This window comes from Rissa tridactyla, chromosome 8 (assembly GCF_028500815.1).
Source record: "Rissa tridactyla isolate bRisTri1 chromosome 8, bRisTri1.patW.cur.20221130, whole genome shotgun sequence".
Lineage (NCBI taxonomy): Eukaryota > Metazoa > Chordata > Aves > Charadriiformes > Laridae > Rissa > Rissa tridactyla.
Window position 1 is genome coordinate 12,282,916 of NC_071473.1, and position 24,358 is coordinate 12,307,273.

General features: G+C 36.9%; 1 protein-coding gene across 10 annotated transcripts in view; it reads left to right on the forward strand.

Moving 5' to 3' along the window:
- Nucleotides 1–24,358, forward strand: part of LOC128913816 (uncharacterized) — a 104,258-nt gene that overhangs the window by 32,307 nt on the left and 47,593 nt on the right. For 9 of the 10 annotated variants that reach the window (XR_008468073.1, XR_008468074.1, XM_054212054.1 and 6 more), the window contains 21 exons: nt 287–405; nt 1,495–1,776; nt 2,806–2,961; nt 3,409–3,593; nt 4,385–4,567; nt 5,972–6,063; nt 6,257–6,426; nt 7,666–7,825; nt 8,905–8,984; nt 10,193–10,373; nt 11,486–11,641; nt 13,563–13,696; nt 14,698–14,856; nt 15,909–16,089; nt 17,604–17,815; nt 19,552–19,740; nt 20,638–20,777; nt 22,167–22,329; nt 22,441–22,527; nt 23,051–23,185; nt 23,574–23,693. Coding sequence is in view for 8 of the 10 variants with exons in the window: in XM_054212054.1 (XP_054068029.1) it covers nt 287–405; nt 1,495–1,776; nt 2,806–2,961; nt 3,409–3,593; nt 4,385–4,567; nt 5,972–6,063; nt 6,257–6,426; nt 7,666–7,825; nt 8,905–8,984; nt 10,193–10,373; nt 11,486–11,641; nt 13,563–13,696; nt 14,698–14,856; nt 15,909–16,089; nt 17,604–17,815; nt 19,552–19,740; nt 20,638–20,777; nt 22,167–22,329; nt 22,441–22,527; nt 23,051–23,185; nt 23,574–23,693 (3,284 nt within the window). In the remaining 2 variants the exon portion in view is untranslated. Of the gene's footprint in view, nt 1–286; nt 516–1,494; nt 1,777–2,805; nt 2,962–3,408; nt 3,594–4,384; nt 4,568–5,971; nt 6,064–6,256; nt 6,427–7,665; nt 7,826–8,904; nt 8,985–10,192; nt 10,374–11,485; nt 11,642–13,562; nt 13,697–14,697; nt 14,857–15,908; nt 16,090–17,603; nt 17,816–19,551; nt 19,741–20,637; nt 20,778–22,166; nt 22,330–22,440; nt 22,528–23,050; nt 23,186–23,573; nt 23,694–24,358 lie in introns of all 10 variants that reach the window. The other variant, XM_054212060.1, reaches the window with a different exon arrangement.

The window sequence follows — 24,358 nt, forward strand, 5'->3', positions numbered from 1 at the left end:
TTTTCAGAGTAACATTTTGATTTTCTGTCTGTCTCTTCCAGTGCAATTGTGTATGATATGTATTGTAAATGCTCTTCTTTTAGTACTGGTCGCATACTAGGCTTTCAGTAATGTCCATTAAAGTCTTTGCTATACTAAAAAGTTAAATAATTTCACCTGTTGACTTAGTGTTTTATTCACCATCTTTTTAATGTGCAAAGTTGCAGTTTCCCAAAGAACAAGACTTGCAAAGTATATGCGAATAGCTGATCTCCCAATGACAGACAACTGGTATTTTATATTGCAGGTGGTGCAGGTGGAAATATGGAAGCATCAGTGGTCTTTTCTCCTGCATCCTTTCTGCCACGATCAGTCATGACAAATTTGACTGTTCACGTTATGGGGCAGGCTATAAATCTACTGGAGGCAAGTTTATGGGCTGCTTTTGTTTTTTAATCCCTCTTCTCAAGGGACACTTGGTATATCGAAGTAAAAAGAACTGTGTTCTATTTTCCCATTACAGTTCCTTTAGCAAGGTATGCTTTTCACTGCTACAGCAAAGTTGCCTCAGACTGATGACTCCTTTGTGTAATAGACTTAGTTGTAATAAAAGAACTTCAACTCTGATAGTAGCATACACTAGGCAAGTGAGTTATATTCAGCACTTGCTGTTGATTCAAATGAAAGATAAAAGTCTGTGCTTTCTGAGATACTGTTCTTGCTCCTGTTCAGGACAGTAAGATTCCCTCGGTTGATTTACAGTGGAAAATGGATTGGCTTGGGTACACTGTTCCTTTAATACAGGAGATAGAGTCACATATACCTAACTGAAGTCACTGTTTTAGTCCCATTGAGCATCCAATGCTTGGGACATTTAAATGGCTTGCCTGCAGCCTCATCATCTTTAGTTGTGCCTCTACTGTGCCTCCAGGAGAAAGCAATGTTTGGCATATGGACCCTTTACTGCAGGTAAAAATGTGTATGTGAAAGAAAGAATTTAATGTAGCCTTCACATCTCAAATTTAAGCTTGCAAGGGAACAAGATATTTTTTCAGTGTCATATCTTCTGGATTTATAAGTGTTAGTAATAGTATTTTAGTCAAACTTCCAAACAGAATCTTATTTCAGGAGCATTGAAAGGGTGCGTTATTGTTTTCCAACCAAAATACTGTTTGTAACATGCTAAGATAGCAGTAGCTTAAACTGTCCCATTATGTTGTAAATAAACCGGTACCTGAATAAAAAAGGATTTTTTATTTTGGACTGAGCTTCACACAATCAACAAACTAAAGAGTTTTTACTGGAAAGAGTTAATACTAAACTAACTGGTATTGGATGCTGCATGAGGTAGGATACTAAATTTTGTAGACCATTGTGATCTTGTATGGAAAATCTTTCTTGTAGAAAAACATAAAGGTTGCATCTGAATGTATATTTTTAATTTCTGTCTATAGAACTGAATATACCTTATGTATCTCATCGTCAGGCTTTTCAGTGACGTATGCTTTCCCCTAGGTTGGTGTACGATTAGAGAATGCTGAAGCTCTTGTGCAGAAGATTTTTGGGCAGAAGCCTGCTACTTTCAGTGACTATTTTTTTGCAAACAATAATGAAAGAAAAAATAAGTCAGAAAACCCAGTGGAAACAACAGGAAAAGTCAAGCAGAGGAAGCTGACTTTGAAGCGATACAGCCCTGCTGATCATCTTGTGACCAAGTCTGGCAAGCCAAAGTTGAGAAAAGCTAAGCAGAATTGTCCTGGTAGAAAGTACAGTAAGATGAGTGAGTTAGTCAAAAAGGTAACTGACTCTGCAGATCTTGGAAAAATTAATGATATTCCATGGTTAAACTTAAGGCCCCATCTAGCATTGGACAACTGCTCTGTGTTGCTGTGACTCCTTTGCATAAAGCTTATGTAGCTTGTTCCACTCACTTGCAGAGAACTTAACAGCTGCATAAAATACAAAGCAACAAAAAGCCAGATATTCAGTTTTTCAGGTTCTTTTATTGTCTCAAAACAATGACTCTCAGCCAGGGGAGTATGTTGCTTGTGTTTTGGGCTTCCTCTCAGCATTTTGAGCTCTGATCTTCTTTATGCTGATGTCCTTTTGTCTTTTGACTTCTGCAGCACTATACACAGCTGCTTGATGTTAAGTTCCTGAGTCATGCTGATTGCGATCTGACTTCCCAGACTGATGTCAGATGTTACATTGACCCTTTGTGAATTTACTCATGTTTGGAGAGAGTTATGTTCTATGTATATAACAGGAAGGCTTTGGGAATTGACTTCAACTGTTAATGTATTATCTGGAAAACTTGGGCCCATGATTTATTTAGTTTGTCTTAGACCGTCTGTCTCCTTGGGACTCATCTTCTTAGAGTTTCTTCTTACGGTGTAAGCTTATGTTCATGTTGTGTTGCTGTTGTATTGATTCATAAAGAGGGAAAATGTAAATTTTTTACTTCTTAGCAGTTTACTTGACAGTCATGGCATCCATAATGTTGTATTAATTGAGATTGTATTTTTTCAAAGCTTCATCTGTTTGTGGGTATGTATTGCTACGCTTCTTTTGCCCAGTCATCTTAGGACTAGACATTGCCTGTGTTCATAGTGAAAGTCAGCTTGTGTGGCATGGAGCTGAAATTTAGCTGGAAAGAACAGGTACTAATCTAAGGTCTTAAGTGGTCTTGAAATAATTTATAAAAGGGAGCCTAATGTCTATTTACTAATAACGTAGCCTTCACTGACAAGTTGTTTATTATGAGTTTGAAAGGAAATGAATACAAACATCATTCTCTTCCTGATTTATGTCTTTATTGCATGTCAGTTCACTGAGAGAACAGTGAGAAAGGAGCTGCTGAAATGTGAGCTAAGCATGAAAATCTTTGGAAATGAACTTAGCTTCTTGGATTGTGAAGATTTAAGAAAACAAATGAAACATTATTCTTTAAATCTGGCTGAGTTGGCTGTCAAGCTTCTGAAGGTAAAAGGAACCTTTTTTTCTATTTGAATGCAAATGCCTTGAGAAACTACTTTCTGACAGATATGTGAAAGATACAAAATATTACTTATTATTTCTCTAAATTGAACTCTAAAATAGACACCAGTATATATTGTGGGTAAACAGCGTTCAGTACATTAGGCAAGGATTTTTATGTTGTCTGATGGTTCTTATCTCTTGCTTTTCTCATTCAAATCCATCCATGCTTAAAGGAAAAATAATTATTTCTTGCACTGGGATATGACTAGTGTCTAACTCATGCCCTGGCCAGATGTAGGCTTTCGGCTTCTTTTGCCTTATTTACCAAATCACCTCAGTTAAAAACACCTTCACAGCAGAGAAATATAGAGGATAGTTATATCTTGAATGCGGACTTTATTATGCAAAATAAAATTCTGTTATTTGTTTGTTTGTGTTTTTTCATCATAGGGGCAAGAGGTCCAGTTTAATAAAAGGCTGAGTTTGGCCACTGAAGAATTGCAGTTTCCAGCAATTTCAGGCTTTCCTATTCAGCTGGCAGTCAATGCTTCAGCAGCAATCAACATAAAAATCAAAGGGAATGCGGACTTCAAACAACAGTCAAATTTTTTTCTAAATGGATATATCAAGCCAAGGTAATAACTGCTGCAAATCTGTCACTTTCCCATGTTCCTGATGTCAAGTAGCAATTCCTGATGTGAATGTCTGTTGTAATCAATTAGGAGATTCCTGAAGAACTCAAGCAGTCATCAGCCTTATATTGCTGAATGGCCGCTATGCTAGAAGGACAGCAGTCGTTTCCTATCCTGCCTGTCTGATTTTGAACTCTATTGCTGTGCTTTTCCAGTACTTTTTTAAGCTGACCATTCCTCCCTATCTGTAAATCAAATTCCAAAATGCTTGCATGCACATGATCTTTTGAATGCTTTACCTGTTACAGGGATTGCATTTTTGATTTTTCTTAGGATCAGACATGCAGTTACAGGTTACGGATCTACAAGCCAATGGATAATTTAACCCTGTGTTTCCTTACTTGGCTATTGTAGCTTTTTATACATGAATACATTCACTAAACTTCACTAAGTGCTGTATAAACAGAGATAAACTTACACCATGATACTCAAACCTAATCACTTTCCCTTTCCTGATATTTCATGCTGAAGTCTGAGTTCAAATCCGTTACATAGGAGATCTAGTAAAACTATACTTTAATTCATGTTAGAAAGTGTATGTCTGTGTACATATAATTTTTTCAGTGATTTCCTGAAACAAAATAGTTGTCATGATTTTAATGTTAGAATATACCACGTTACAGTATCAAAGGCTATATATTTATTGAAGAGGATGAGCAGCCTATGGTTTAAATTAAGGGCTCTAAAAAGAAAGCGCTTTTCATAAAAAAATACATATCTGAATCTTTCAACAGTGCATTTGTCCAGCTTTCTGCCCAAATGGGAACTGTGGGAACTCTGGGACAAGCTGGCCTAAGCTGGTTAGCAGGAATGAGGACGTCTACTAGTCTTGATGGGGGAATCCAGGTAAAAAAAGGGCAAGAGGTCAAAGTTTTTTTGAACACTCCAGAAGAATCTATGGAGATAATTAATTTCAGGTAAGATTAAGCAAGGAGATCTTCCTAAAATAGTAACTGTGATAACTTTCGTGCATCAGAACTTAACTGGCAGGCTCATTAATAAAGCAGAAATATATTTTGTCAAAAACCAAACTGTTTCAGTCTGACTCATAGTCCAAATCTGCTATTCAGAAGAACAGAAAGGGGAAATTATTCTGTGCATTTTACGTTGTTTTACCATAAGAACATACATTCAAATCAAAGCTTTATGATAAAAGAATGATAAAATTCCTGTAAATGATTTTTTGTACTCTCCTGTTTTTTCCTACTGAACATCAGTGCTGTTTCTGGAACTTTAGTGTCAAAAGAATCTAGTTCAGGGTATGAAAGCAGTGGAGGAAAAGCTTAGCAGTACTTCTACAGATGGTATTTAGCAAAACACTGGAGTAATTTGGAATATAGTACTAATGAAGTGCGCTCATACCCTTCTGGTGAGTTTTTAGTTAGGTTCTTTAATGTTAGGTAAAGGTAACATTGTAAAATACCACCTCAACAACTGTCAGATGTAAAGCAAATTAATTACCTGTGTTAATGCAAGCTAGGCTTTTTAGCTTTTTCTTTTTTCTGCTGGCTTTCTCTTTTCGTTGGACTTTTAGATTTGTTAGAAGTCCAAGTAGAAGGCATATACTGTAAATGGCATGTCAACTACATGCCTCTTAGAAATGACAACACGTGAATGAACTACTTACAGTATGTGGATTGTTGTTCCTTTGTTTCTCTTGATTTGTGACACTGCGGTACTGTAGGATATGCAGCTCAGAAAAGAGCTGGAAGGCTCTGGACTTTGCATTTAAACCATCCATTCCCTTAGGACTCTGGGAAACTCACTGATGTAATTCTGTTTCTACCAGCTAGGATGGATGACAGACCAGAGTGAAAGTCAAAATAATGACAAACCTGTATTGTGTATTATTTGAACAAAAGACTGACTGTAGAGTCTATTAGATATTGCATTAACTCTCTTGCTCCTATCAAGTGCAGAGACCATGATTCTTGTACAAGCAGTTTAGTGAAGTTCTGAAGTTCTGGAAGAACTTCAAGACTGGAATGAAACTGATGTCCATGCATAGCCTAAGGGTGGGGGGAAATGTCTAGAAGCCAGAAAGTGAGTGGGGTTGCAATAAGCTGACCTCAGAATTGCTCAGAATAGAGAAATCTAGTACTGACTGTGAAGAACTGCAGAAGAATCTCAAGATAGTGACATATTAAGCATGTAAAATGTGGTTAAAAATCAGTGCTAATTAGTAGAAGTGTAGACTGATCTTAGCAGAACTTCATCTTTCTTGTTTTTCCCATCTGGGAGAAGATACAACTGAGAATTCTGTATTGCTGTAACTTCAGCATAATTGTTTTTAAGTGACTCTCTGAAATTCTTTGTTGTAGCTCTAAACTCTACTTCACAGTGGTGGATGAGACAGAAGATGTAGATGTTTTCCAAGACCACACAGAAACCAGATCTTGCACTAGGAAGGAAGGTGAGTTTGTCTGTGCATCTATTGTGTTTGTCTTTGAAAGCTTGATCATTCTGAAATATCCCTAACAGATTGTTTTATTCAGTAGAATTTCTTTTTTACATATTAGTTCTAAAAGGTCTTCAGTGCAACGTTCATTTGCATGTTTTAATTGTTTGTTGTTCTAACTGGATGTTCAACTGTTGTCTTTCCCCAGTGTCTGAGGTTATTGGCTGGCAGCTGTGTTCTGAAATGTCGTATCCTGACCCAGCCGGTGGTTTGGTTTTCCCCCTTACTGGACCTTTGAGAGTGGCTGTCACGTTAACTAAGCAAGATAGAGGCCTGCAGCAGTACATTGTGGAAGCTGCATGTAACTATATTCCTCAGGTACCATTATGGCATGCTTTTCTTTGGCTTTAGTTTTAGTTTATTATGCTGATGAAAGAATAGTATATCTCAGTACTATATATTCAACTTAACTGGCTTTCAAAGGTCTACATTATTATTATTATTTCCGTTCCCATTATAGTGGGAAAATATGTTGAAAACAAATACGAATTACTGATGCGGATAGTAGGTACATACTATTTCCATATACAAGACAGAGCACACAAATCATTTGGTTAGACGGTTCTTTGGTTAGATAAGACTGATAGATCTGGAAGTAGAGACCAGGATTTTTGACTTGGTGCCCAGTACTAAACAACCTGACCTTACTTCAATGACTTTTTTCTCTTTGTGATAAAAAAAAACTCAAAACCCAAATCGTTAATTTACATTAACCACCTTGTTTAAAAGCAGAAGTTAGGCTCCAGTGAATCCACTCCAGAACACTGTCAGTTGTTTTAATATGTTTGTTTGGGCAAGCCCGTGAAAGGAATGATTTTCAGCTTCTGCAGGGGACAGTAAGAATTTATGACATTTTCTAAAATGATAGTATAGGTGTTTAACACGAGCAGTGGCTGACGTCTTCTATCACAGCCCAAGTATTCTTTTTACTGTGAGACAATTTGGGCTTTGGCTGTATTCATACAGTGCTTAGTATCTCTAAGACACTAAGGTAAGAACAATTAGCAGAGTAACTTTCTGTTCTTTATTTTGTTTTTCTGACTTTCTCTAATAAAAGCAGGAAAGGGAACAGGCGTTTTCCTCTGCCCCAGAATCTGGCATCTGTAGGCAGGGCAAGGCTGAAACTGTCAACTAAGGCACCCACTGTAGGTTCATGGTGCTGTGCATCCCACTGCTGACACTGCCACAGTGTAAGGGCTTAAGGCAGCCCTGTCAAATTCTAGTCACTTAAGCCTGAGCTTCAGAGCTTAAATTTATAACTGGAAGTGTGGTCTGATTTTCTGTAAGTTCTGGCAGGATTCAGCATAATTTCAAGAGAAGGTCAGTATGCTGTGAAATTCAAGGTGTTCAGAGAGCATTTCCCAAGACAAGAACTGGACAGGGAACAGAAAATACAGCCTGGGGAAAAAAGAAATTTCTTGCTGAAAATCTTGAAAAGCAGACACGTGAAAAATTATTGTGGCGGTGAAGGTGCCTATGATCATGCAACACAGTGGGATAGATTGTTTTGTAAATGCTGCACCGATTGCAAATGTGGTTATCCTTTGTTTCTTTCAGGAGAACTCATGGATCCCAAGTGAAGCTGTCCTTCACTTCTTTATTGGGACTCCGAAGTCAGATTTGAAAAGGGATATTGGTGTTGACCTAAATTTGAGTGTCCCACAGAAGAAATTCAGAATCCAATTTATACAACCTAAGAAAAAAATCGAGATTGATGGTAAGTTTTTCGACTAAGAACCAGATCATCAGTTAATGTCAGTTAGGAGAACTTTATTAGAATTAACAGAGAAATAGCAATATAGTTCAGTCAATAATCTAATGCTAAAACCACATTATTATGTGATAGCCATTCACTTACTGCTTTAGGTAACACCCGTTCCCAGTGGGTTTTGCAGCCTGGTTAAGACTATTTTGCACAGTCAGAAGTTCAGTACCCGATTCACAAACTCACGTTAAAGAGGAAAGCTGTTTCCAGTACAGATGAAGCTAAGGCTAAGGAACACAGTGGATTATTCTGAAATCTTTTATATATGCTGAACTGGCTTTACTATTCCTGAGTTTTAGTTTGATGTATTCTGTTAGTTATGACATGAAATTACTTGTTGCCAAATCAATGAAGTACTGACTATGATATTGCTGTGCATTATAATAAAAAGTAACATTTCAATCACAGTGTAACATAGAAAACAAAATCAACAAACACATTGATGAAATATAAACTGATAAATATATGGTCTATAATAATATAGACAATATATTTCATCTTCATGCCACGCATGACAAGGGATATTTTGTTTTGTATGGTAGAATACATCAAAGCCACATATTTAGAACTTGTCCCTCCATATTTTTATTTGTTTGTTTTTAATTCTGGTTATTTTCAAATGGATTGCATGGAAGATATACCTACACTGTGCAAAGCTTTCCATGCACAGTGCTCTGAGCTCATGAAACATCTCTACAGCACAACACAGCTTACAAGTTTTAGCACAGGCCTAAAAGAAGCGTATAAATCACTTCCAGAACTAAGCTAGTTTGTTGGAGACAGCTTCGTTGCCTCTTCTCAATTAGTATTCTCAGAATGTCCTTTCAAAATGAGATGTATATTCTGAGGACGCTTTGGTGCCTTTGCACATTCTGTTCCTACCTTTTTTCCTTTACTTTAATATTTATTATGTTTTAATTCTGTAAATATATTGTTCACAAAAATAGCAACTATCTTTTTGGGTACAGTTTTATGAAGCATCACTGAACAGTATACATCCAGAAAAGTAAAAAGTTTTATTTTTCTCCAAGGAAGAATTGAGTTTTCTAAAAATTCACGAATTGGACACCTGGAACTCGTAGTAGATGACAGAGATGTGTATTACATTAAGGTATGTTTTCAGGTCATGAGCTCTCATACTAGGATGCATACTTAAATAAAAACAGAAAAGAAAGGCAATGAAAAACACGCATATTGAAAAATAGTTTTGTGAGCAATCCGTTAGAGAAATTACCTGTTCTCTTTATTACATATTTTTGAGGTAGATCAGTGCTAAATCACTGTGTTTTAAAAGGTTTTAAGGCATGGCTTCCGCTAATCTAAAGCAATTTTTTCACATTTAGATGTGCTCAAAACTTTTGAGTTGCTCCCAGTGTTAAGTCAGTAGAGAAGATCCATGGACTCCTGTGGACTTTGGCTCATTATGTGCATATATAGTAATGGGTTTTCAGACCTGTATTCTGACCATGCGTAAAGACTCTGAGTAAGCCCAGGCTAATTTCTTCACTCCTGTGGACTCTATAAAGAGTCACTAAGATACTGTTCTTTATGTCACAAAAATTGTTGGTTTTTTACAGGACTGGGGAATAAGTAAGAGAATTCCAATGTTTGAACTCTGAAATGAAAAAGCAAAAAAAAATGCGGGGAGCAGTTTATCACTGAAACTCTACCGACATTTTTATTTATATTCCAGGATTTGGACAATTTTTTCATTACGCAGTTGATACCCATAGCAGATTGTCATGTCTTACGTGGGCCTCCAAAGCCAGTCAGTTTCAAACACTCTGCATTTTCCTACAGTGAGCACATTATTTTACAGATAATTTTTTTTTTCTGGAGTAATATTTCAGCAAAGACTTTTTGGATGTTTCCCACTAACCCAAATGCTAATTAGCGTTGCAGATTTTTGCGTTTGCATCTAGTCCAACGTGAATCTAGTTACCTCTGTGAGACTGCCAATATTTTCAGTAACACCATATTATTTTTTTGGCCCAGTATTGTAACATCCTTAGTGATTTCAGTCACTACTGAAGCCAGCAGGAAGTGAAGGAAATAGCATCTCACACCACTGTGATTTTTGTATAACTGGAAAAAACAAATCCATCTTTCCTTTCTATTATTTACTAACAGCAACTTTTATGGTTTGAGGGGTGGAAGGGCATTTGTTGGGTGTATAGAAAAAAATCTCTTTTCTTCCTCCTCTCATCTGACTTTTAAAATGCCCAAGTCTATACTATTCCTCTCTCAAAACTTAATCAGTTTTTACTGTTGAGTGGCCTGGGTTTGGGTTTTGGTGTTTTATTTGTTTGTTTATTCTAGGGAATGACAGATTTGCAGATGCTAAGTGGAGAGCAGAGGTACATGATCCAACTGGAGGTAAAGCTGATAAAGCAAAGCAGTCCTATCATTCTGTCAGGAAACATCACTAAACAACTTGGCAAGAAGATAGCTTGTTCAGTATCCCTGAATAATTTGTTGAAGGATGCTGCATTTCTTTCAGGTTAGAGGACAATAAGTATTTGCCATATAAATGTAAGTTCTGGAGCCCTTATCTATTAGGGTTGCCTGGTTTTGGATACATATTTCTGAAGTTCCTTTCAAATCAGTAAGACTGCTTTTTAAAATTATTATTCTTGATAAATTAGTACTAATATGTATTTCACAATAATAGGAATTATAAAATAAATTGTTTTCTAAGTCCGTTTTTTATTACTGTTTAATTACTGGTGCAGAAAGTAAGATGTAAGGGATCGTTTAACAAAAAAATGCCAAAACAATAACAGCTCTTAGAATATTTTCTGGTTTTCACTTTTCCTTGTACAAAACAGTGCAGAGAGACATATATGTAGCTAAATGTCTCTTAAGACCTGTTGTAAAGATCTTGAAATACTTCTTTTTCTCAAAAATACACTAACAGGAAAATAGAAAGTATCAGAAAGAGGGCTTTACGAGTTGTATGACATCAATTCGTTAAAAGGTAAATTAATACAGCGGAATAAACCAGTAATTTAAGTCTAAGGCTCTCGTTTTTTCCTTAATGTTTCTTACTGTAGTCTACCTGTGGCAAAGACATTGAAATGTCATAGGATTATGCAATGTTTTCAAATAAAACTAACTTTTAAGGAATGCAGAATGCCAATTTGGTGAAATCTCCATCCTTTCAGATGGATTGCCAGTGACTGCATCTAAATACAGTTCTGGTCTGATTTCAAACTCTTATTCCCTAAGAACTGGGCTGCACCAGTTCTTCTGTTGCAAAGCCACAACCATGCTGTGACTTAGTATGGAAGTAAATGTTCACATGTTATGTTCATGAAAAGATCAGTCTGTTAGAATTTATTTCTTTTTAGAAGCAGCTTAGGCTGGATTCATTTCTCTAAACTGTAAGCAGTATCTGAGAAATGTGGTCTACACACTGTAGATGTAGTCAGAGAAAGAGACTCAACATCCTGCTCTGTCTTTGCTTACTATACAAAGAGTACATCACGGGGTTCCTCAGTTACACAGGATGAAAATGAATGCATTCGTGTTTTTCCCACTGTAATATTCCTCTTAGTAGTTAAAGTAACATCATGTTCTACCACTGCATAATCACTTCTACTCTTTTTGTAGCATTTCTGGAGAAAAAGGTTGATGATAAGCTGAGACAATACTTATTGGAAGGGGAGACTTACCTTCCAGGTGTTCTTGGAGTTCACGTCGTGGGTCTTGTCCAGCAAAGTGAGGGCTTGTGGTCTCATGGTTTGAAGATAAAATATGGACTCCTAGGTACAGTGAAAAAGAGGGAAAGTAAAAACATTCTGTTTGTCTCATTTTTCTGCAAAGTACTTGCCTGTATGATTAGGACACTCTCTTAACAAGAAAGATTTCGGTTAAATTTTAAACTGTGATTTGAGACTGAGGATGAGTTTATCTTTTCAGTTTGATAAACTTTACTCTTTGAGTTTGCATTTAAAAACAGTTCATTTTTTTAATGTGCTTTTCACAAGCATGTTCAACATTTGATTAAAAATCCCTTTTTCAATGGGAATTGCTCCAAATTGGTTTGTGTTCTCAGGTGCTTATACAAAATGAATGGTTGCATACATACACTTAAAAATATGAGGGACTGTTTCCAGGAAATGGTTATCTGTGTTCTCCTGGCTGAAATGTATGAACTGTGCGTTAATTTTATTAGACAAAGCAGGTGAACATCAGACAATTATATCAAGGTATTGAATACTTGTAGTAGCTAATCATGAAATGCATTCAGGGTGGTTGTATATGTAAAGTATGTTGCACCTTCAGAGGCAGTACGTAGCAATATGAATAGTAAAGTTTTCTTAAACCTACACAGGTATGACCCCAAAATTTTGCTAAAAATGGTGTGCTGATCAGAGTATTTTATATACACAAACATACCTGAAACACGTATTAGATGATGTCTAGCTATAGCTATGTAATTATGAAGTTATATACTTAGAGCTTAAGTCGTATTTTGATATAAACCCAGTTTGGCAACTGTTCCACCTGAAGTGGTCAGCAAGTGATTACTTGTAGAAGTACTAGTTTAAAAAAATTTATAGAGAAAGAAAAGGAAGAAAGTAATCCTACTTATTATAATTATCAGATTAATTATTTTAAGCTTTTTCTCAGTGACCACAAGGGCTAGAAGTTCATTACTGTTTTTTGTTTAAGATGAAATGTCATGTCATGATGTTGGGAGCTGAGTGGTAACAGAAAAACATCAAATATTGCGAGACCCCAAGAAAACTGCAAAGGTTCATCATGATTAGTTTGTAGTGCTTTTACCTCACCCAGATAAAATTCCATTTAAGTAATAAACTTAGTGCCTGCTTTCAAAGAAAAAGTGAGTGAAAGAATGTGGAAATACGGAAAACAACTAAGGAGAGCCTTTGTTTTTCTTAAACAAAGTTTTCCTAAATCATTGGATCATTTCCATTCCATTCTTAATGTTTCCAATCATCTGAACATAAAAGCATCTTAAATTTTAATAAAGTAAACAAAGGCCCAAACTCTTACATGCAAAGCCTATAACATGACTGTTCCTAGGATTTTCATTTGTAGTACAGCTTGTGGGAAAAAAAAAAAAAATTTGCAATGCCTAATACATTTTTTCTGAAGTTTTACAGATTGTTTTGCATATACAGCATGTCTGTAGTCAGCAGTGCTGTTACATTGCACATACGTGTTGCAGGAACGTAAATTCAGGTGTTAGAAAGAGTGTTTTCACAAGACTGTAATCTGTAAAATGTGTCTAGATCTTGAGCAGATAGTGAAGATAATTCTTGAGCTGAACTTCATGCTAATGCAATTATACCAGTATTGGTTGCTACCAGTCTTCACAAACTTTGGTCATTACCTTTAGCCTGTAGAACATACTGCCAGATGTTTTACCTGAATTAAATATCTACTTGTCTTTTAATTTTTACCGTGGTAGTGTTTTCATTTTCATAGATTTAGATCACTTCTCTAGCAAATACAAACTCACTGTGCATTAAATGTGTGCTTTACTTTGGATTCATAGCATAAATCAACAAATATATATCTTTAAAAATAGACAAATCTCACTTTAATGTTTTTGAAAAACAGAAACCTTGAAGCCAGCACTAGATTTATACTATTAACATTTTGAAAGTTTACTTCTGATTAATGTGAATAGGTTAACTCTGTGATTTAACTTGAACAGGAGAGGCAAAAAATCTTCATCATGAATGCAGTACGCAGCAAAAGATTAAAGTGGAGACAGGTGCACATGGTGTGTACAAACTTGATATTGGGCATGAATTTCACTGTATGCAGACTCCGACCTATAATCACAAGGTAGAGATACTGACCAAAGCACTTGTGTACTGAGTACCCTTATGTCAATCCCATTCTCAGGGGCTTAAACAGAGCAATGCCCAGGATGTCATTTTTGGATCAGTCTTTTTCTTCTCAGCTTGTTTCTCTTTGCTTTCTGTGTAGACAAAGCTATCTAGTCAAATTGCTAATTTGTGCAGTCCATTACAGCTGTAAGTGATGGAACTGTCCGGTGATGTAATTTTTAATGTATTAATTCACAGAACTTCTGCAGAATGTTTGTTGTGAATATTTTTGTTATATATAAAACAATAGTATTAATAAGTTTATGATTTAGCTTGTTCTATCTTTCTTGTAAGTAAAAGTCAGGATCTCTCTTTGCTTATTCATCAGAAGTTGTATGTCTGGAAAATGAAGCATTTTACAGTGTTTTGTATTAATTTTCTCGTTCAGACTTGTATGCTTTCTTAGAAATTTCAGTGTGGGTGACCCTTTCATGCAGAAAAGCAAATCTGTTTAAAATTTCTTCCTTTACAGACTGCATGAAGACAAAAGTTAATTTAAAGGCAAATCACCATTAATACTGGGTGTTTGCTGCAGAACAGAGAGCTGGCTGAAAAATAAGCTGCTGAATTAAAGGGAAATTTTGTATCCTTTCGGATTTGATTTGGTCCAAGTTGGACTGAAGCCAAGAAGTGTTAGGATTTCCCATGAAGCAAGATCTTGGCAGGCTTTGCAGCTGCACAGTGAATCCATATGGGGCAGTCCATCAGGAGTACCTGAGTCCAGTTACCTTAGCTTTTGAGAAAAGCAATTTGACTAGCAACGCAAAAACTAAAAGTTTTGGGCTTTGTACACTGAATTTATATCTTCTAATGAAACGTGATTTTGCTTTGGCAAATTTGCAACTCTTTCTGCTTTAGTCTTCGTTGCTTCTTGGGAATATTTCTGCGGGCAGTTAACAGCAGTGAATAAAAGAGAAAGCATGGTTTACAGGAAAAAAGTACTTTTCTGTTCTTTAGGTTCACCTGAAACATGAAGCGAGTACATCTTGGCTTTCCTCCCAGATGGAAGTGAACTATGGGAAACACTGGGATGAAATAAACAACAAGAAGAAACTGCTGATCAGCCAAGCATTTAAGAATAGTTCCAGTTCATCTCTAGTCAACTATTTCATGGAGGTAATCGTGGTTGTTGAAGAGTAAGACCTTCCATTCAAACTAAGAAAAAATTTGGGATGAATTTATTTATTAAGACTTTTTTTTTCCTAACTGTGTTAGGTATTAGTAAGTCAGATATCCAGACCTAATAAGTTTGAGTTTGGTAGGGTCTTTACCCAGGCACATAGAGATCACTGACATTTAAAATGAACAAGAGAAAGAAAATAGATGGATTTTTTCAAATACTAAAAAAGTTTGAGTGTAAAGTGGTCTGAATTTTTTGCAGCAATTGTGCATATAAAACGATCAGAGAGATTTATGAAGGTTGTTTTGCTCACACAATGTGGAAGGACATAACTGAGAATATTTCAGCATTTAGGTGGAAGTTGGTATGGAATGCAGTAGCTGAACTAAGATCAGACCTGTTCTTTTTGTTTGTTTGTTGTTCTACCCTGGATCAATAAAAAGTTTTCCCATGTAGTAAAGTATAATTAAAAGCCTCAGAGGGGCTTTATGCCTTCGTTTGCAGCGCATTTTATGGGATACGAAAAGAAAGAAAATAATTATTTATATTGGCATACCCTGCTATCCTTTGTTTTATTTGTAAAAAGTTCTTATAGAAGCTACAGAAACTATTCCTATAAATTCTTGTGTTATTTCCTGGAAGTTGCAGGTCTTATCTGTTATTGTCTTAGAACAGGTAATAGTTTTCTGAAGTGAGTTGTAATTATTCTAATTCCAGTGGAAGTACCTCTAAGCATAGAATATCTGTGATCCCAGCATAGACTGACGTAGAATTGTGGGTTGTTGTTTTTTTTTTTTCCAACAAAGTAAATGGTCTAAAAATTAGTGGAAATTTTCAGTTTGAATCTTCAGTAGATTTAACAAATGCATATTAAAGAAACCCCAATCCGTAATTGGTCAGCAAGCATGAAAAGCTATAAAGTGAATGGCACATGTGCAGAGGAGAGGCACTAGCTGTGACCTTCCTGCTATTGTGTGTGTGTGTAAGCTTAGACAGCCCTGGAGATGGGATCCTGTTTTTATTTAAATTTGCTTCACTTGTTTTCCAGTTTACCATGCAAGTCCTGGAAAAACAGGTGAATTATAGAACCCAGCTGCAGCACTCGCACAACTCTCAGGTTTATTTGCAGAGCAGCACCAACTTTGAGGTGCAGTATAATGACCACGTGCCATTTGTGGCTGGGCTGCAGTGGAAAGACGCATCCAGAAATGGCCTGAAGAAGTGGGAAGGTGAAGTACCACAAACCATTTCCAGTCTGTGATTAGAAAAACAGGCATTGAAACTTGCTACTGGGATTTCGTGAGATAGTTTTGCGTGGGTGTAACAGAATCATAGAAATACAGGTTGGAAGAGACAGGCCCTGGAGGTTATCTAGACCAGTCCCCTGCTTAAATCCGGACTGTTCCTTACAGTAGATCACATCTGCTGTGGCTTTGTCTAGCTGAGTTTTCAAAACCTCCAACTTTCCACAGCCTAGCTGGCTAGCCTCTTCCAGCAATTCCTTAGTCTCTCAAAGTGCGATTTGTTGCCATTGTCCCATGTATTGTCTGCCTCTTTTGAAGGGGTTGTATTCCTCATCTTTGCCATTTCAAGTTAGCGGTAGGCAGCTATTAGATTCCCCTGTTCCTTTGCCAGACTAAACAAGCCCGGCTCCTTCTCTTCTTGTCACAGGTCTTGTCTAGGCCCTTTATCATCATAGCAGCCCTCTGCTGTAGCCTTTCTGGTTTCTCACCATCCACTTTGATCTGAGTGCTCCAAAACCAGATCCAGTGTTGCAGACATAACCTCTCCTGTGCTGTGCAGAGGGGGATAACTTTGTCTGATGGCCATGCTCTTAATGTAGACCTGTAATGTCCTGATAAGTTTTGACTGAGATAACTGACCAAGTGAATAATGTTTTAAAAAAATTCTTTACTCTAGGAAGTGATCAAGTTTGTTTTAAGAACATTAGAAAATGGGACACTTGAGCAGAATTTTAATGGTGTATTTTAAGCTATAAATTAAACACTTGTGTATATGTATGGATATTTTTTAGAAATCACATTTATCTTAGAGATGAAAAATCCTAAGGTTAGATTAATTCTGAAGTTTTAAAAATTTGGAGATTACTTTGCGACTGTCTGTCATAAAATAATTGTGAGTCACCGGGACTGTATCACAATGGGTGAATGGTATAATTTGATAAATAACCAGCAAAATTTCAACAGTCTGCTAGTGAAATTTCAGCAGCTCGTCAGATATAAATGTTCTGAGCTGTCTGTGAACTAGTTTTCAAAATAACCTACAAATCTGGTTCAAAATGTATGTATTGCAGAGTTGAATTTCTGTGTTGGCACATGTCAGAATAGCTTGTTTAGGGCCATTATTGTAATTATGTGAATAATGGTTACAGACTTACAGTTGAGGTAAAGATTTCACATTTTGTTGCAGATCACACAGCAGAACCCTTTCCTGGTGCCATTTAGGTACTGGACTTCATAAATTTCCATTTATTAGCAAACCTCCCTATGTGTTACGCTATGCCGTATGTTATACTAGTGAAGGGTATTCATTTCATTATGTAACATCCAGAGATTTTGGCAATTGGAAGAGAACAGGTTGATAGTAGCATTTGATAGTAGCATTGAGTAGCATTTTAGACTTGTTCCAAAATCCCAGCATCTTACCAGCTTTGTTGCAGAGTTAGAATCCAGGTAGCTTGAAATCTCACTTTTCTGCCGGTTTTAATGTATGTTCCTTCCAGGTGGATTAAAAGTAGACACTCCATGGCTATATCTGTACGCAGCTCACAAACTACATCAGCCTCAGCATTCTGTGTATTTATTGACTATGGAGCTGACAACTGGAAAAGCTCTCTCTGTTAAGAATCTTGTTCTGGAACTATTTTATAAAGATCAAGACGATGAAAAGGAAGGGAAAGTTAACATCTACACACCGGCTACCACATACCTGCAGGTTAGTAACATGACGCTTCCTATAGTTTACGGCTTTGATGATAGAGCTTTGTGATAGATACCCAACAGAACTGTTACCATACTGAAATAACACTTGTTCAGCACTCTATGTGAAGTAGCTTGTTTGAGAAAATCATGCAATGTGCGCCAGGTTATAAGAGAGGATCTTGAGATGCCTATGTTCATCTGTTTTCTGTGCTTGAATGATGAGCTGTTCTTCCTCTGGGCCAGCCAAATCACCACAGCCAGGGTCTCTTCGTTAGCTTTGAAAAAATGTTAGGGGTACCACCTCTGCTCTTCTTTGGAACGTGAGTCCATCACTCCATGCCCAAAACCCAAATACGTGATGGCAGGGTTCTGTCTGGGAGTGTACAAATAATAATTACTATTTTAAAGTTCTCTCTCTGTCTCTGCCATGAGCTAACAGTTTCAGGAAGTAGGAAAATTGGATCATCATGTAAAAAAAGTTTTAAACTTGTTCCTTAGTGATATGAAACAGCTGAGAGTGTCTTTCATTTAAAAAGTAGGAACAACAATAGACAACTTCTACATTAAGAGCCCAATGATTACAGCATTCACCTAAATTTGAGGCATTAGATTTAAAGGCATACTCTGCCTGAGAAGAATATAACCCACCTTTTCCTGGAGAGTGTCCTGCTCGTGTAGCTCATGGCACTGGCTGCCTTTTCAAATGGCAGCATTTGTAAAAATTCTCCATGGGTATTTGGAGCTCCATTAATACTAGAGTTCTGACTTTGCAGAACAAATTTGCTACTGAGGTGTTTTTGCTGCTACTCATAGAGTAGCATGTACTGTATCACTACAAAAGGAAGAAGTATCTCTCCAGGTAACTCTGCAATATTAACAGATTCAGTAGGAGAAAAGGTAAACTTTTTGCAGGCTAGAGTATTGGATAGTTGAGTGGTTTGGAACAATCATGAGAAATGAAAGGTTATTTCTTTTGTTGTGACTTAGAGTACGGCTCCAGCCTCTCACAAACCTGTGAGAAAACCTTCCATAGCAGGTTCTCAATGTGACAGTCTGCTGTCTTTTCTGCTGGAATTCTTTCACTTTCTGTATATTAAACAACCACTGGCTGGAATCAGTGTGCCCTGAGCCTATGGATTCTAAGCTTCCTCCTAATTTATTTTAGACTGTACTGCAATCCAGGTTTAAACCTGCAATACAGGTTTAAAACTGATTTCATTACAGTTGCTGTGCGTTAAGCAATATGATAAACCTCTGTCACTATGCAAAGTGTAGATTTGTCTTGGAGAAGCTTACCTTCTTATCTGCCTCTGTACAAATGAGATGAGAGCCTGGAATTTTTGCCTTTTTCTTTAGAATCACTGCAATTGTCTAAATCTTTAACTTAGGTTTATGTTTAAGGTGTTCCTTTATTCCGAATTGCAGCTTTCCCTTGTTGTATCACTGCTGGTTCTGGCACAGTGTAGGGGATTGTGAGAAACAGTCTTGAATGAAAAGAAAATGTTTGTCAACTATTTTCAACCATTGAGCTTTTTCTCTCTCCCTTGCTTAGCAGGGATAAAATAAACTTTGAGATCTTTATGCGAATTCAGAATATTTTGATAATGGAAAAGCTGTCACATTATTTCTAATAGTTCTTGTAATGATTGTCTCCAAGAAAATGTGTTCTTTTCACTTCTGTGCTCTACCGCTGGCACAATAGCATTCTGTCTGTGATAACTCAGCCAGACTAATGTCTTTGTTTTTCAGGCATCCACATTTAATCATCTTGGGAGGAATGTTCTGCATAGCTATAGTGAAATGAAATCTCTGTGGAATCCGCTTGTGAAGAATGAGATTCATTTGGAGAATAATGAACGAGCCAAATATCTCTGCTTTAAGATAAAGAGTACAAATCAGGAATTTAACGTCACAGCCAGCTATCAGAATCTGCCAATGGTAAGAAAAAAATAAAATACAATTTCTTTGACTCTGCATTGTGTTTTTCAGGTCTGCCGCCTTCCTGAGGGTTGCTAGTGTTGAAACTTAAACACTTCTACTGCTGCTTCTATTTCTGTCTATTTTGACAACCTGCAACATAAAAATAGGTTCTAAAAGAAAACAAAAACTTGTGTGGTGTCGTTTGAGTGCTCGCCTAGTTGGGAGGCCAACTACAGACAGAAAGTCAGGGAGGAGAGGACACAGAAGAGACTACATGGCTAGAAGGAGAGCTGTAGATGTGATTACTTACATTTTGATGCAGTTGTATGGCAGATGTGGAAGACTACTGCCTTGGAGAATCAAAATATCTTGCCTGCTAGTGAGCATATAGTAACAGTCTGGGTTTATATGCTGTTTTAGCCTCTACATCCCTTCCAACCTTAAAACCATTTTTGCTTTGCTTGATGTCTGTAGCACAGGAAGTGTAATCAGTGGTTTGTTGTCCAGAGAGACTCTTTGATCAGTTACTTTGGTCAGCTCCTTGCAGGACTTCTTAAAACAAAGTGTTTTTTTAGTCGTAGCATTCCTTGCTTTGAAAATCCAATCAATGTTTGTATGTAACTGTACTGGTACCAGAGATAAAGCTTGCTCATATTGCAAACAGGTTACACTCAAGTGATACATTTTAGGGCATTTGTCTTCTGCTGAAATCAGTTTTGTACTAATGTCACTTTTAATCTTATGTAAATGGAGATCAGGATTTAAACTGAAGCAGAAAGGGGTTGATCTGTGAAATGACAGCCTCGCTGCAGCCTGTTGAATTATGCGATTTCTATATTGACGTTCCTGAATTACGAATGCAGTAAATCTGATGCAATTGTCCTTTCCTTTTCTGGTCTCATGATCTGAGTACAGCCTAAAAAGACAAACTTTTCTGTGAGCAGTGTATGGAAAGATTGTAAAAGTCTGCCTGTCACGCTGCAGTTTGAAGGTCAGATAGAAGAGCTGAAGAAGGAGAAGATGCTCTATCAAAAACGTGGAACCCTTCATTTCAGGTTCAGTAGTCTTATTATTTCTCTCTCTGAAGAATGTTTTGGCCTAAATTTAGTGTGTATCTTGATGCTCTTGGGAAATGCTCTGGGGTTTAAAAAGTGGAAGCGCCACATGCACAAACCCTGTGCTTCCTCCCATCTAGCTCTCTGAACTTGCTTGAGCACACCGACTTCATGGGCTGGTTATTTGCACCTGTTAGCTTTTGCCCTCTTTGTTGAAATGACAGTGAGCAAAGTTGTCAAAGGCAACAGGCCGTATGTGCTGTGGCATTGTGTTTGTTGGCAACTCTGTTGGGCGTATAGCCTCCTTTCATGAAAACAGCAGGATTTATGGTGTGTCCAAACTTTGAAGTGGTGAGAAAGTTCCAAAATCCAGATCTGATCCTCTGTGCCATCCAGGTGCCTTTTTTCCTAGTCCTTCGGAATAATATATCCATTCTAAAGCCAAAGATATCTCTTTTAAAACACATAACAAATGGTCTTGTTTATATTTTGGAATATGTTTCCATTTCCTGATGAGAATGAGCGTGCTGCTTCTAGATATTGGCTGTCTCTGAAATTTCTCTCTTCATTACCCATTATCAAAACACAGCTTGAAGGCCTTGGTAAAAATGTATGTTCAGACTTTGAGACATCTGGATCATCTCTGAGGACATCTCAGCTTTCTTAAGACACAGTAGAGTCAACAGGAGTGCACAGGCTCCCTTAGGAGCCACTGTGCATCTTGAAGATAGCTAAAAAAACTGAAAGATGCCTTTTCAGTAATGGAAAAAAGACGTAAATGAAGAACAAAGAGCTGTACCAGAGAGCCTAATATGTATAAAGACAGTCCAATGCCTGTTTATAAAAGTTAATGCATTTTTCCAAGCTAAGTAAATGTGCAGAAATATTTAATAAAGTGCATAAAACATTACCCTGAGTAGTAAACTACTCTGAGAACTATGTAGTGGGTGAACATCTGTTGCACAGGATTCTTGGCATTCAGATATTGTTTCTACAGAGAGCATAAAATGTGGTTGATAGATGAGATTTTCAAAGCTGCCATAATCTTTTGGACATTGTCCCTATTTGAAATTAAATCTTGGCCATGCAGGTATATAAAGTATATGTACTGGTTATGCACGTCTCCTGTGCTCTTCTGAGCCTTTCCTGAATTCAGGATGGAAACTCTGTACCAGAATTTCTGGTAAATGTGTGTAGTTTGTATGAAGTTGTAATTATGCTCTAGGAATTTCTTAGAGGTCCTGGTCCTATGTGTTTTGCTTCTGAATGTGACACTCTGATGGCATCTGCAACTGAAAATTGTGGAGTTCAAGTTGAAGTCTGCATGATTTCTTTTTGTAGTTGTCTATTAGATCTTTTACACTTTGCTTATTCCTTGTTTTGTTCCAGGCATCCTTTTAAAGTGCCCAATCTGCAGAGCTTCCTTCTGCAGGAGACGTTTATTGTTGACAAAAAGCAAAAGCACTATTTATTGGAAACAAAAGCTTTGATAAATGGGGTGGAGGAAACAGTTCAAACTCTTACACTTGGTTACCAACCTGAAAACCCCTATGTGAGTTATACAAGAATATACTTTATTCTGGCATACCAAAAAAGCCAGCAAATAAGTGATTTACTAGTATGTATCTTGTGTTCCTTGCATTTCCTCTCAAACTTTTTTTAGATTTGTGCTGGCTTGACTCATCCTTATAACCACAGTTTGTTCCCCAAAGATGTTGAAATATGCATTTTAACTCAAAGTCACCAAAACGTGAGTAAATTTCCTATTAAATTCAGTTAGAAGGAGAGATTCATTACCTGATTATTTCCACTTTATTGTCTTTTCAGACCTAACTTGCTATAGGTCTTTAGTTCCTCACCATGTAAATGCTGCAACCAAAAAGTTCAGAAGGCAATGATGTGCTTGGTGTGTCCCTAATACAATGTTTTGTGTAATAATATCTAATAATATGTTTTATGGTAATATAGGATAATAATACATAATATATGATAATAATACATAATATATTATTTTAAAAAATTATTATGCATGAATATTAACAAGTACTGGGAGGAATAGATTCAGGGTTCTTATCCTTATCTAGGTGTATCTATTCATCTTTCTTACCAAATGCAGTTGTTTTCTTCCTGCTTTGTTCATTTTTCATTCTGAGCCACAGTGTAATAGCTTGCAACTCTTTCATTTTTCATAATATGTAGGGATGACTTTTCTTGTCTTTCATAATATACAGGGTTAATACTCAGTGCAATTCTCTTACATTCTTAACACATAGGTGAAGCATGGGCTTGAGGCTACTTTGAAGGTCAATAAGGAAGATGTTCTCAGCTTTCTAGGGAGGTATCAGGACAAATCCAGTGAGGCAAATTTTAGACATCTTTTGCAAATGGATGTGACACATTCATTCCAGGTATCGATGGTTTTAATTTGTGGTGTTTTATTTTTTCATGTCTTGGTGGCTGTTTTACTGCATTGTCTTAAAATTATAGTTGTTTTATGCTTATAAACTTCCTAGTTCAATAAAGTTCTGGCCCTGACAAAGACCTTAGGTATCTCAGCAGATCAAATCATAATTTGTGTCAATAATCTCATGTAAGAAACAGACTGTCCTCTTGTTTTCACTTTTTTTAACTGAATTTGGCTTCATTTTCAGTGTCTTTGGGTAAAATTGGTAGAATTTTCTACACACATTTGCTTATACATATCCTCCACTTCATGCTGAAAGTTCAGACATCAAATCACCTGAGGCAATTAATGGGAATGCAGTGATTATGTTTACATTTTACCTTGTCAAATAGCTTGAGTTTCCACAAGCAATGGGACTAAGCGGGGAGCTGTTTTCCAGGCAGACTAAGCTGGAACACTTTGACTACAGTGTGAGTGTAGAAGTCGTCATCAACAAGAATGTATCTTCACAGGTCAGTTCCCTGATTATTGCAGTCTCGTTGCTTGAACTTCTGGCTTTTGCCATTCATACACTAAGACCTGTGTTGAGTCTTTTGCTTGTGTCATGCATTAGGAATACATGTCAACCGGGGAGCTGTTTAACCTTGTGCTATAAATTGCTTTGCAACTACTTTCAAGCATGGGAACGTACAAAGTTGGTCAACTCGTATGGAATTTGATGAGGGTAGTGAAGAGGGGTGAATAGTTAGGGAAACAGTTAACTTTTTATGGTTAGAGTTTGTTCTGGCTAGATGGCTATGTGCAGTTGGAATAGGTGGCTTGTGTTTTGGCTGAAATTCAGAAAACTCTGAAAATATAGTTAAATTGTCCTTAAAATTCAACGTAGTTCATAATATTTTGTTGAAAGCTCTAGCCTGGTGACAGGCTTATATGCAAAATAAGGTGTCATCTGCAGCTTTTGTTATCAGTTCAATAGGTTCTGTCTCTAGGATTAACTTTATCCTGTGTGGTGGTTGAGATAAAGACAGGGAGATCACTTACCCATTACCTTCACAGAAGAAATGGACTCAACTTGGGCAAAATTAATTTAATTTATTGCCAAATAAAAATGGAATTAGATGGTGGTGAGAAACAATGATGAAAAATGAAAACACCTTTTCTGCTCCGCTTCCCCTCC